General features: G+C 33.7%; 2 protein-coding genes across 2 annotated transcripts; both read left to right on the top strand.

The window, feature by feature from the left end:
* Positions 1-897: 897 nt before the first annotated feature.
* Positions 898-2,921, top strand: LOC108217296 (geraniol 8-hydroxylase). Its single transcript, XM_017390134.2, has 2 exons — positions 898-1,897; positions 2,186-2,921. Exons 1-2 carry the CDS (start codon positions 1,004-1,006, stop codon positions 2,795-2,797), a joined length of 1,506 nt encoding a protein of 501 aa, XP_017245623.1. The 5' UTR covers positions 898-1,003; the 3' UTR covers positions 2,798-2,921.
* A 4,184-nt stretch (positions 2,922-7,105) lies between these two features.
* Positions 7,106-9,075, top strand: LOC108217295 (geraniol 8-hydroxylase). Its single transcript, XM_017390133.2, has 2 exons — positions 7,106-8,019; positions 8,359-9,075. The coding sequence occupies exons 1-2, from the start codon at positions 7,129-7,131 to the stop codon at positions 8,968-8,970; spliced, it is 1,503 nt and encodes a 500-aa protein (XP_017245622.1). The 5' UTR covers positions 7,106-7,128; the 3' UTR covers positions 8,971-9,075.
* Positions 9,076-12,554: the final 3,479 nt, after the last annotated feature.

Below are 12,554 nucleotides of genomic sequence, written 5' to 3'. Positions count from 1 at the left end.
ACATATCACACATAGATAATTGGTCAAACTAATTTAGATGCCATTAAATTTACTATATGATACACCATTCCTTCTTCCTAATTTTATAGTACCATTTTTATCATTTTTGATATCTATTTTAAACTTTTTTTATAAAATATAATTTATAATTTACTCTAAAAATTTTGATTCTGAGTAGAATTTTAAATATCAAATTTTCTTTGAAAGAACTAATTTTTAAAATTATATTTTATAAAAATTTTAAAACACGTTGAACCCTCTGTTACACATCTAGCCGGGATATCTCTATCTGTCACATTATTTAGGAATTTATTTTTGGGATGAGCTAACACTATCTTCTTTTAAACATGTTGGAAATATAATATTTCAAAATTTAAAAAATTTATAAATTCTTTATTTAAATTAAATAAAAAAGCTGCAGGATATTTCAAGAATACGTTTTAAATTAAATTTTGTCTGACGCTATTCTCTTTCGGCTCCCATATTCTTACATAAAAAAATTCATGATCAATTTTTGTGATGAACAGTTATATGTTTGAATATTTAAATTCACAAAGAATACCATTATTTATATTATTTTTTAAGACATGCATTTGTTAGATAAAATAACAATACCAGATAATTTTATCAAAAAAAAAACAAAACAATACCAGATAATTATGTGATTTGGCCTCCAACATATATTCCCGACTTGTGATCATGGAACCGGGATGAGGTCCATATGATGAGGCCATAGTCCATATGGCAAGAAAAGCGATTATATTATTCATTTTACAGGACCTGGCTATTAACCAGCTCTGATTTTTTAATCACAGACGTTGAACACACACTTTACACTGCGCGTTCTCCGTACTACTAAGTACTCTATTAGATGTCTATAAATACAGAATCCTACATCTTCATATATGCACCACTTGCTAATCTCATTTCAAGTCTCATCTATTTGCTAATCTCCATTCTTCCCATATCTATATAATCATCTAATCAAGGTTCCATCAAGATTATGGATATACTAATTACAGTCACTGCATTTTGCATATTGGTTGCAGTTACACTTGTCTCAGTTTCAAGAATTAGAGGCAAATCTCATCGAAAACTTCCACCAGGACCCTGTCCTCTGCCCATCATTGGAAATATACACAAATTGGGCAAGCATCCTCACAGATCCTTAGCGGAACTTGCTCAAGTTTACGGTCCAATCATGCGACTTAAACTAGGCCAGATAACCACCATTGTCATTTCTTCATCAAGCATGGCTCAACAAGTCCTCCAGAAGCAGGATGCTGTCTTCGCTAACCGGCCTGTGCCCGAATCTACTCGTTCTTGCGACCATAATAAATACTCAGTAGTATGGTTGCCTGTTGGAAGTCAATGGACAAGCCTAAGAAAAATTTTGAAGTCACATTTATTTACGGCTAAAAAGCTTGATGAGAATCGGCATCTACGCAGCAGGAAGGTGCAGGAACTTATTAGATATTGTGAGAAGTGTAGCCAGAGTGGGGAGGCTGTAGACATTGGCCGTGCTGCTTTTCTCACTACGCTCAATTTTTTATCAAATACTATATTTTCCAAGGATATGACAGATTCGTATGACAATTCGGAGGCTAAAGAATTCAAGGACTTGGTGTGGAATATTGTGGTTGAGCTCGGCAAGCCTAATCTGGTAGATTTTTTCCCTTTCTTTAAGTGGATTAATCAAACAGGGAAAAATCAGCGAATAGATGGCTATTCCGAGAAGCTAATTCAGTTATTTGATGGACTGGTAAATGAGCGGTTGGAGTTGAAGAGATCGGCGAACTTCTTGGAGAACAGTAGGACGACAGACACACTTGATGAACTCTTGAAACTGCAACAAAGGAATGAGATTGATAAAACTCAGATACAACACTTGTTTATGGTAAGTAAATTTTTTTCGTCCTCATGAGTTAATCAGTAATGAACATTGCATTCCTTTTAAGGGCTTCCTTCAAAAATACCCCAGTTACAAATTTTTTCTCTCAAAGATACGGTGCAACTATATATGCAATCTCGTTTGCACCTCTTGCCGTCTGAAAATCAACTGTTTTCAACTATCGTTGCAACTTCAACCATATTTTTGTAAATTAAATTTGAAAACATGGATTTTTTTAATCTTCCTTATTTGGGTTTAATACCACAATATCTAAACTGATAAACGAAAATACAGGACTTATTTGTTGCGGGAACAGATACAACTTCAAGTACTGTGGAATGGGCGATGTCTGAGGTATTGAGAAATCCAGAAACATTATTCAAGGCCAAAGCTGAGCTGAACCAAGTGATCGGAAAAGGCAAGATCATAGGAGAAGAAGACATTTCTAGGTTGGTTTACTTGCGATGTATTCTGAAAGAAACTGTAAGGTTACACCCCCCAACACCCTTCTTAGTACCACGCCAAGTAAAAGTGGAAGTGGAACTCTGTGGCTACACAGTTCCAAAGAATTCACAAGTGCTGGTTAGTGCTTGGGCTATTGGACGCGATCCCATGCTATGGAAAGATCCCCTGTCATTCCAACCAGAGAGGTTCATGGACTCTGAAATTAATTTCACTGGGCATGATTACGAGCTGATTCCATTTGGTGCAGGCCGAAGGATGTGTCCTGGAATGCCATTGGCAATGAGAATGGTGCCGGTTATGTTAGGTTCCCTGATACATTGTTTTGAATGGAAACTTGAGGGTGGGATTGCACCGGAGGAGTTGAACATGGAGGAAAAGGTTGGGCTCGCTCTAGCAAAGCTTCATCCGCTTCGTGCTGTAGCAACTTCGGTTGTTACTTAATCTAGTCTTGATTTTTTTCATTCATTTGTTCTTTTAAAATTTAGAGCTTTTTGTAAGTTTTGATCGGTAGGTACAAAATTTTAAGCATCATAAGCAGCTGTAAATTTGGGATTGTTTTTAACCATTTTTATTGTATCTTATTTAGAATAATTTTTACATATCACACACACGTAATTACACAAATCTGGCATCTGTTTTAGACAACTTCGTCAATCTTGTAAACAAGGGTGCAACTACACCACCTCCAAAGCAACCAAGTCAGGCAAGCAGATGGCTACATGTAGCCAAAAAGTCTGGACGAGTTTGGTTTTGTATCGGGTCTTTGGCCACATGAACCTAAGATCAATGCGTATTTTTTAATCTCTAACCACCAAAACAATTCTAAATATTAACGACGGTTAGTTTACGATGGGAAAAGCGGAGGCGCATAACTTATGATGAAATATTTAAACTGTCGTATAAAATACCACGAAAATATGACAAACAACAATCCCCAACGTATTATAAGAGGCGCGTAAAAAGAATTCCGCGCTATCTAATTAAATAACAAAAATATTTTCCCAAATATCAAAGTCGTCGCAAGTTCCCGTCGTAAGATAGCTGAAACCCTACTTCCGTCATAAGTTAGCTGTCAGAAGTAAGCTTATCCGCTTTCGAAAAGATATATTAAATTAAAATTAATATATTCAGTCATAAATTTACCGTCGCAAAATAGCTCTTTTGTATTAATCTGTTTCTGTCACAAGTACTTAAGCATCACAAGTTTAATATATGCAGAGAATTATTTTGTTTCCAAAAAAAATGAAAAATCCCTTAGAAATCTATCTGTCGTAAATTGTCCTTATTGTAAGTTAGCCATCATAAGTAAAACTATCCGCTTTCTAAAAGATATATTAAATTAAAATTAATATATGATATCGTAAGCTGCCGTTGCCAGATAGCTCTTTTCTAGAAATCTATTTCCGGAGCGTCGCAAATTTAATATATATATGCATAATTATTTACTATCTAAAAAATGAAAAATCTCCCCGAAATATTCTATCTGTCCTAAGATGACCGTCGTAATTAGATGTCCCTATCTTTTCTTCCATCACAATTAGTTAGATATGCATTTTGTTGATCACTCCTGTGTGGCCTTCGATTCCCAGCCTCAAAAGCTTAATCTTAACAAAGATAGTAGAACTTTACAATGGCGTAGCATTTGAAAACCAAATAAATGATACGTACTATTGTAACTTCACATTTCTTTTACGATACGCCTTTCATCTATCAGTCTATTCACCTCAATTACAATTCAAGTAGAATAAACTAAACTAAAAGACCGGCGAAGGAAATCACAAAAACTGAACAAGTCGCATACTTGTTTAAATACTATTAAAAGGAGAGATTATTCACAAATACTTAAAAAGATTCACATATTTTGTAGGCACATATATAATCCATTGACTTATTTAAACAAAAGAAAAATAGCATGAGAAAGAACCGGAAGTTTTATATTTTTCAATGTGGGATATTTTTGAAAAACTAATAATAATATTTTTAATAATTATTTTTCTTTGGCAACATGAGATAACATTGTTGATGCTGCATTGCTTGCTGCAGCTGTTTTTCTAACGTTTAGAATTATGTCACGTTAGAATGTCTAATTATCTGTGCTTCAGAAAAATATAATTAATTAATTTGTTTGACATTAACAGCCAACAATTGTACTTAATGATCAAAATAAAAATAAATAATAATTATAGTGATTCTTGCTAAGATTCGGAAGATGGGATCGCAGAAGAAAACAATCTACATTCTCTCCCGGTTTCTACAAGAATGTACTGTGGCAACTAACATCTTCGCGTCCGTGCGTATGTGCATTGACATCATACTATATACGCAACTGCTGAATATGAGCACGTTTTGACTAAATTTACTCTACAAAATTGAGCACTTGTTTATAAAAAAGCACCACATGATTTGTTTTCTTAAAATAAGTGCTTTCCCGATTGCTTAAAATTCTTTGTACTACAGGTATCAATAGATATTCGGTCTCGATTTTCTTTTTTGTCTTTTTTCTAAAAAATTGTTTACTTAAATTATTATGATAAACTATTTGTTAAATTTGTCGATTTTGTACAAAATAAATACAAAATTTTTATAACTTATTTATTATAGATGAATAAAAAGTCGGTTTTGAAAGAGGTAAGAATAGTGGGAATGAGGATTACCTAATTTTAGAAGAAATATAATTTTTTGTTTTTCACAAATAAAATACTAAAAACATAAGGTTAATCGAATGTAGTCCACATATATCGAATTTTCAAATATTTTGACGAAATTCATTTATTACACGTCTCAATTGGAAGCATGTTTAGATATACCAAATAAAACACGTTAATTTAAAATTTGCACTTGAGATATATATAGAATGTGCATTCGGTAAAAATCAAATCGAATCGTTTTTTTTTTTTTTTTTTTGACGAAAAATCGAATCGTATTTTAATTCATTTAACATAGACCAAAATGTCAGGAAAAATGATACTGAAAACCGAACCAAAATTAATTCGATTTTAAACCGAACCGCAATTAATATTTTGGTTATTCCCGAAACCGACTTTTAAAATCAAAATTTTGTTGAGCACCTAATCAATTAGCAAATATCTGTTACAAGCCGGCTTCTAAATATTTAAACAAAACAAATTACAGTCACAAAATTGTTATAAATTCAATCTTAGAAAATGACAGTAGAACTTCTACAAGACTACAAGCCAAAGTAAGCAGTTGACACTTGACGCTGTACGTAATTACACACTAATAGACTGTAATTGTAAATTAAGAACAACTCCCTGTGCGATCAGATCACTATTGAGAGTGACTCACAGCTATGCGTCAATGCAATATACAGAGACAACACCAACCTGCTTGAGCTCGGAAACTTGATTCATCAGTGCAGATCTGTGATTAGAAGTAGGGGTGGGGTGTTGGTAGATTTTGTTAGAAAGCAAGCAAACATGGTGGCACACAAGCTTGCCAGAATTCTTTGTACGCTAAATTGCTTCTTGAATTTCTCGTCTCCTCCATCTTTTTTGTTGGAGACAATATATTGTCTAATTTATCATTGATTTATTGAAGAACAACTTTTACTCAAAAGAAGCAAACAAATCGAACAAATCGATTCAAAGAAAGATTTTCCTCCATGATACCTATTAAGCATATACCAGCTAATGAAGTCATAATAGAGGAGAGTGAAGTCAGCAAGCCAGGTGGCATTATGCAGTAATGAGTTTGTTACAAGTTAGTTGTATAGTTATAAATACAGAATAGTATGTATAGGCTAGCTCTATATATAAGTGTGATCTTTGTAAGTAAGTTTTACAGAATATATTTTGAGTAATTCAGTTCATCATCTCCTTCATGGTATTAGAGCCAGGGGATGAGCTCTGGCTTCACCTTCAATCCTGAACTCTGAACAGCGGATAAGGTCAAGGTAATAATGTATTATGTAATTTATGTTACTAAGTATAATATTAGTATATTAGTTAATCATTTGGTTTTCCATTAACCGTGGTTAAAAAACTAAAGATCCAAAAATTCAGAAAAAATCGAAATTCATATTTTTAATTACCAAACACAAAACCGAAATATTCAGTTCGGTTAACTGAATCGCAATTATTTTGATTATTCGGTACGGTTTTCAGTTAACTAAACCGAATACTCACCCGTAAATGTGTATGTAAATCAATTCGTTTAACATCGGTGACTGAATGGTTTATTATTTAAAATTAAGAGTTGAGAAAGATATTCTAGCTATCTAAAAAAAGTTAGAATATTATTGAAGTGACGGTTTGCATTTTTTTTTTTATTGAAACATGGTTATATTTAACTAATATATGGTTATATTTAGCTAATATATTAAAAATAGACTAACATACTTGATTGACGAGAGAGAACACAAACTGACAAAAGTAAAACATTCCTAATGCCTCTAGACAAGGGAAGAATAATTCAATTCATTGCTCCTAGGGCTAATATAAAATGGTATGTATACCTTTTGAAGCAAATAGAATCTAGGCCGGAGAACAAACACCTTTACTTTGAGTTCGGACCTTCTATTTTTTATAATTGAGGTAAAATACTGTCACTCATGTAATTGCATCAGCACTAATAATAAACACATGTAGACGAATCAATAGCGTGCAAGTATTTATTAACAATTTAATACCATCAAGTAGCAAATCATGCGTTCTGTTAAAAAAAAAAGGTACCAAATCATATGTCTATAAAACCAGAATGATCTATATAGAGCCCAACATGCAAGTTTAATCAATATACCACAGTTTCCCAATATGGATATAGCTATAATCTGTGCATTGTACATATTTCTAGCCTTTACTCTCCTCTCACTTTTTAAACCTAAGAGCAAATCCAATCATAAACTTCCTCCAGGACCCTACCCTCTGCCCATCATTGGAAATATACACAAGCTTGGCAAGAATCCCCATAGATCCTTAGCCGATCTTGCTCAAGTCTACGGTCCAATCATGCGTCTGAAACTAGGCCAGATAACCACCATTGTCATTTCTTCATCAAGCATGGCTCAACAAGTCCTCCAAAAGCAGGATGCCGTCTTTGCTAACCGGCCTGTGCCCCAATCTACGCGTTCTTGCGATCATAATAAATACTCAGTAGCGTGGTTGCCTGTGGGAAGTCGATGGAGAAGCCTAAGAAAAATTCTGAAGTCACATCTATTTACTGCTAAAAGGCTTGATGAGAATAGGCATCTACGCAGCAGGAAGGTGCATGAACTTATTAGGTACTGTGAGAAGTGTAGCCAGAGTGGGGAGGCTGTAGACATTGGCCGCGCTGCTTTTCTGACTACGCTTAATTTTTTATCAAACACTATATTTTCCAAGGATATGACAGATTCATATGACAATTCGGAGGCTAAAGAATTCAGGGACTTGGTGTGGAATATTCTGGTTGAGCTTGGCAATCCTAATATGGTAGATTTTTTTCCTATTCCAGCGTGGATTGATCCACAAGGTATATATTTGCGAATAACTGGCTATTCCGAGAAGCTAATTCAGTTATTTGATGGACTGGTAAATGAGCGGTCGGAGTTGAAGGGATCGACAAACTTCTTGGCGAACATTAGTACGACAGACATGCTTGATGAACTTTTAAAAATAGAACAAACAAATGAGATTGATAAAACTCAGATACGACACTTGTTTATGGTAAGTTACTCTTTTCGTCCTAATGAGTTAATCAGTAATGAACATTGTGCCCGTTTGGCCAACCCTGCTTTTCACCTTTTTATACAAGAAATCGACTTCTATTTTTCTTGATCCATCTGTGTAAAAAGTCAGAAGCACTTATAAAAAGCTTAGAATGCTAGTTTTTGTCTCAAGACTTCTTGTTTTTTCCCAAACAGTGTAATCAATTATGAGTCTTAATTTATTTCTCACTTTTATTCCACTTTTTTACTTTAGGCTTATCCAAATGGTCACACTGTAGTCCTGTCTGGTACTGTTCTTTTAATATCACAATATCTAAACTGATAAATGAAAATGCAGGACTTATTTGTTGCGGGAACAGATACAACTTCGAGTACTGTGGAATGGGCGATGTCTGAGATATTGAGAAATCCAGAAACATTACTGAAGGCCAAAGCTGAGCTGAACCAAGTGATCGGAAAAGGCAAGATCATAGGAGAAGAAGACATTTCTAGGTTGGTTTACTTGCAATGTATTCTGAAAGAAACTGTAAGGTTACACCCTACAACACCGTTCTTACTACCACGCCAAGTAAAAGAGGAAGTGGAACTCTGTGGCTACACAATTCCAAAGAATTCACAAGTGCTGGTCAGTGCTTGGGCTATTGGACGCAATCCCATGCTATGGAAAAATCCCCTGTCATTCCAACCAGAGAGGTTCATGGACTCTAAAATTGATGTCAGTGGGCATGATTACGAGCTGATTCCATTTGGTGCCGGCCGAAGGATGTGTCCTGGATTGCCATTCGCGATGAGAATGATGCCGGTTATGTTAGGTTCCCTTATAAATTGTTTTGATTGGGAACTTGAAGGTGGGATTGCACCAGAGGAGTTGAACATGGAGGAAAAGGTTGGGATCACTCTAGCAAAGCTTCATCCGCTCCGTGCTGTAGCAACTGGGATTCTTACTTAGAGCTATGTTTATCCGAATTTAAATCTGTTTCCAACTTTAAACCAAAATATTATCTGTTCGTGTAATAAATCAAAAGTTTCAGTTTAAAATTACTTCAAAGTCACAAGTTACTCATAAATATATTTTGTTTTTGTTATTATTTTTTTAATAACTCATAAGTCATTAATAAGTCAAAATTAACTAAACAAATATTTTAAACTCCCAAATTATCACATAAGTCACATTATGTCATAATTTCAGTTAAACGGGCTAGCTCTTAATTTACCTCGACTGTGTTTAATCATATCTAGTTTTGATTTTTTCATTCACTTGTTCTTTTAACATCGGGAAAATAGATTTTTTCATCACCCAACTTATTGTGTCTTTAAAAACCTACCACTCAGCTATAATTTCTTTTTTACTCACTAATGTTAGGTTCGGATTTGATTATTAGCATTATATTATTCTGATAATATGATGTATGTTTATATCTTTATATATAGCAATAATAACATAAAATGAGCCAGTAAAAAATTAAAATCGAGAAAAATTGTAATTACAATTCTAGAAATTCATGAAATCGTCAATTTGGAAACAATGACTTCAAATAATTCATACTTGGATCGGGTTAGGTGAGATCGGAATTTTTTTTAGATCGAGTTTCTCGGATTTTTTTCTAGACCAAATCGAATTTCAGATTTCAGATTTTTCTACATTTCTAGTCCGATCTCTACGAGTACATCTTTCTCAAAAGAAAAGTGAGTCAACAAGTCAAACTTACGACCTTCTTGTGAATTATGGGCTTTCTATCCGCTTTTTAGGCCATCAAACTTGTTTAGGGTCTAAAGTGACGCTTTCAATAATTTTGGCAAAATAAGGTACTCTAATAATTTACGAGTGATTGACACTTTGCACCCCTTATGTTTAGGCGCTTTTTCGATTTGGTCTTAAACATTTTTTTTTGGCAGTATGCACCCTAAAGTTTGAAAAGCGCTTCGCTTTGCACCTCTTTGACCACTCTCCGTTTAATTGACCGTTAAAGTTAACAGATTTCAGGTTTTCACTTTGCACCCCACAATTTTAATTTTTTTTCATATTAATCCACTGCACGGATCACTCAAATAATTGACACTGTAGAAGGCAACATGAAAATAGTGTTGCCTACATGTTCTCAGAAATCACTACTTGAGCCCTGGCATAAATGTTAATCATAGAAGATATCATATTATCTCCCGATATTTCTTAAATAACTCATCTGAGAGTTTGTGTGATGAATCAAAAAATTAATGGAGCTACTTATATCGGTTTATGACCTATAAAACGTATTGTCCACAATAATGATATCATTGAATAGACTAATGCATAGACACTGGCATCTACAATTCGACATAGTTATAAGCATTGAAATATGATCAATGAAAAAGATCTGACCTCAGTTATACAAGCACTTAAAACATCCAGAAAAGTCCATCTACAATTGGTGCAAACACTTAAAACATCTCAAGGGCTTTTAAGTATTTAGTCCATTAAACTTTTGTGCCATCCAGCCAAGACAATGTATATTTCTCACTGGATATTCATTAAAGCATGTCCAGAGTATCAATTTCCAGATGTACAAATCACTCGCTTTCAATTAAATTTCATGTGTTCTTCATCTCATTGCTTAAAATGTACAAGATGCACTCTACTTCCTGTATCACAACCTAAGAAGACTGAGAATTCATGAACAACGCCATCAACTGCAATCATACTGCTGCCTGGAAGTTCCTTTTTAATCCCTATCTCTAGCATAATGGTTCTAGTTCTCTTAACATCATCAAATCTCTCATCTCTGGCATATAAATCACATAAAGTAACATAAAAAGCATGATTTAGAGGTTGCATATTAATCAAGCAATTAGCAATTTTTTCTCCCAGCTCAGTATATCCATGCATTAGACAGCCTCCAAGCAGTGCACCCCAAACAAACACATCTGGTTCTATGGGCATGTCTCTAATTAGCTCTTCAGCCTCATTAAACAGCCCAGCTTTGCTAAGTACATCAACCATGCAAGCATAATGTTGGAGTTTTGGCTTAATTAAGTCAAAAATAAAAAATAAAGACTAGTTGAAAATAAAATTAAAATTGTGGGGTGCAAAGTGAAAATCTGAAATCTGTTAACTTTAACGGTCAATTAAACGGAGAGTGGTCAAAGGGGTGCAAAGCGAAGCGCTTTTCAAACTTTAGGGTGCATACTGCCAATTTTTTTTTTTAAGACTAAATCGAAAACGCGCCTAAACATTAGGGGTGCAAAGTGTCAATCACTCATAATTTAATGTTGATTGATAATTTTATGCTAATATATAAACATAGTGTATCAAACAAATTATTTTCCATCGAAAGAAACTGGATAAAGTTTCTCTTATTTTGTAGATATTCGGGATTTACTATCTCAATGCTGTTATTAGAAAGTTGAAAAATGAGATAGAAGAAAAGGAGAACAAAAGAACTTTTATCCATTTTCGTCCATGCATTCAATTTTTTGTAAGAATAAAAGCCTTTTATTTAAAGGGGGCGGATACATGATAAATTCACAATAATTTCTTTCGGAAAGTTTATTCTCGTATTTGGTGGGGGGAGAGATTATTTCATAGAACAATGTATTTTATTACTTTCATAATCTAATTATCTTTTATCGTCTCTCTCAAAAATTTGAAGTAATTTAGTGCTTATTTGGTTGAATGGAGTAAATAACTTACCCTAAAAATTTATACTTCCCCTCCATAATAACTTATACTTCCCCTCCATAATAACTATGTCGGAAGTCCAAGAAAACCATTTGGTTGACAAAAATGGATTTTAATCATGGATAATAGTTTTATCCAACCGATAGATACTCGATCTGTTCCGACCCGATTGGATCTACCCGAACCCAATTTTTTTGGATCTAGTTCCGGATCCGGATCTTATTTTTAGAACTGAAAAAGTTTGGATCCGATCTGGATCTCAGATATATATTTCGACCCCAGACTCGACCCAGAATCCGATTCGTTAAATATAAAGCATATATATTGAAATATTATGAATTAAAATTAGGTATGTATGTTAAGATTTTACTTAATTTTATATGCGTACTATAGATTTACATTCATTTTATCAATATTTTATTTTTCTTAATTATTGTGCATTAAATAATCAAAATATAATAAAAATAAAAAATAAGTTAAATGATGGTATACAATTAAATTGACATATTTCACATGTTTATTGCACTAAATAAAACTTGTGAAACCCTTTTTTATATCCCTAAATTTAAAAAAAAACAATCATTATATCAAGATATATAATTTCTAATTTTTATTTGTTATATCTTTTTAAATATCCGAATTAAACCCGAATCCGAACCCGAACCCGAACTGAAACCCGAAAAAATTAAATAGATTAGATTTGGATCTTCATTTTAGAGATCCGAACTCAGACTCGAACTCACCGAAATATAACTATAACGGATCGAGTCTGGATCTCAAGAAACCTGACCCGATCCGAACTGTTGTCATCCTTGATTTTAACCATCTGAGAAGTCCAACAAAATTGTTTGATTGATAATTTATATTTTCTTATGTGT

The sequence above is a fragment of the Daucus carota genome, chromosome 4 (genome assembly GCF_001625215.2).
Source record: "Daucus carota subsp. sativus chromosome 4, DH1 v3.0, whole genome shotgun sequence".
In the NCBI taxonomy this organism is placed as follows: Eukaryota; Viridiplantae; Streptophyta; class Magnoliopsida; order Apiales; family Apiaceae; genus Daucus; species Daucus carota.
Note: the sequence above shows the minus strand (reverse complement) of the source record. Positions and strands in the feature narration are given on the sequence as shown.

What these genes read in the sequence shown, in the direction of transcription:
- LOC108217296 (XM_017390134.2), top strand. Translation starts at nt 1,004, where the DNA reads ATGGATATACTAATTACAGTCACTGCATTTTGCATATTGGTTGCAGTT. An exon ending in AGATACAACACTTGTTTATG is followed by an intron (nt 1,898 to 2,185) that starts GTAAGTAAATTT and finishes ACGAAAATACAG; the next exon opens with GACTTATTTGTTGCGGGAAC.
- LOC108217295 (XM_017390133.2), top strand. Translation starts at nt 7,129, where the DNA reads ATGGATATAGCTATAATCTGTGCATTGTACATATTTCTAGCCTTTACT. An exon ending in AGATACGACACTTGTTTATG is followed by an intron (nt 8,020 to 8,358) that starts GTAAGTTACTCT and finishes ATGAAAATGCAG; the next exon opens with GACTTATTTGTTGCGGGAAC.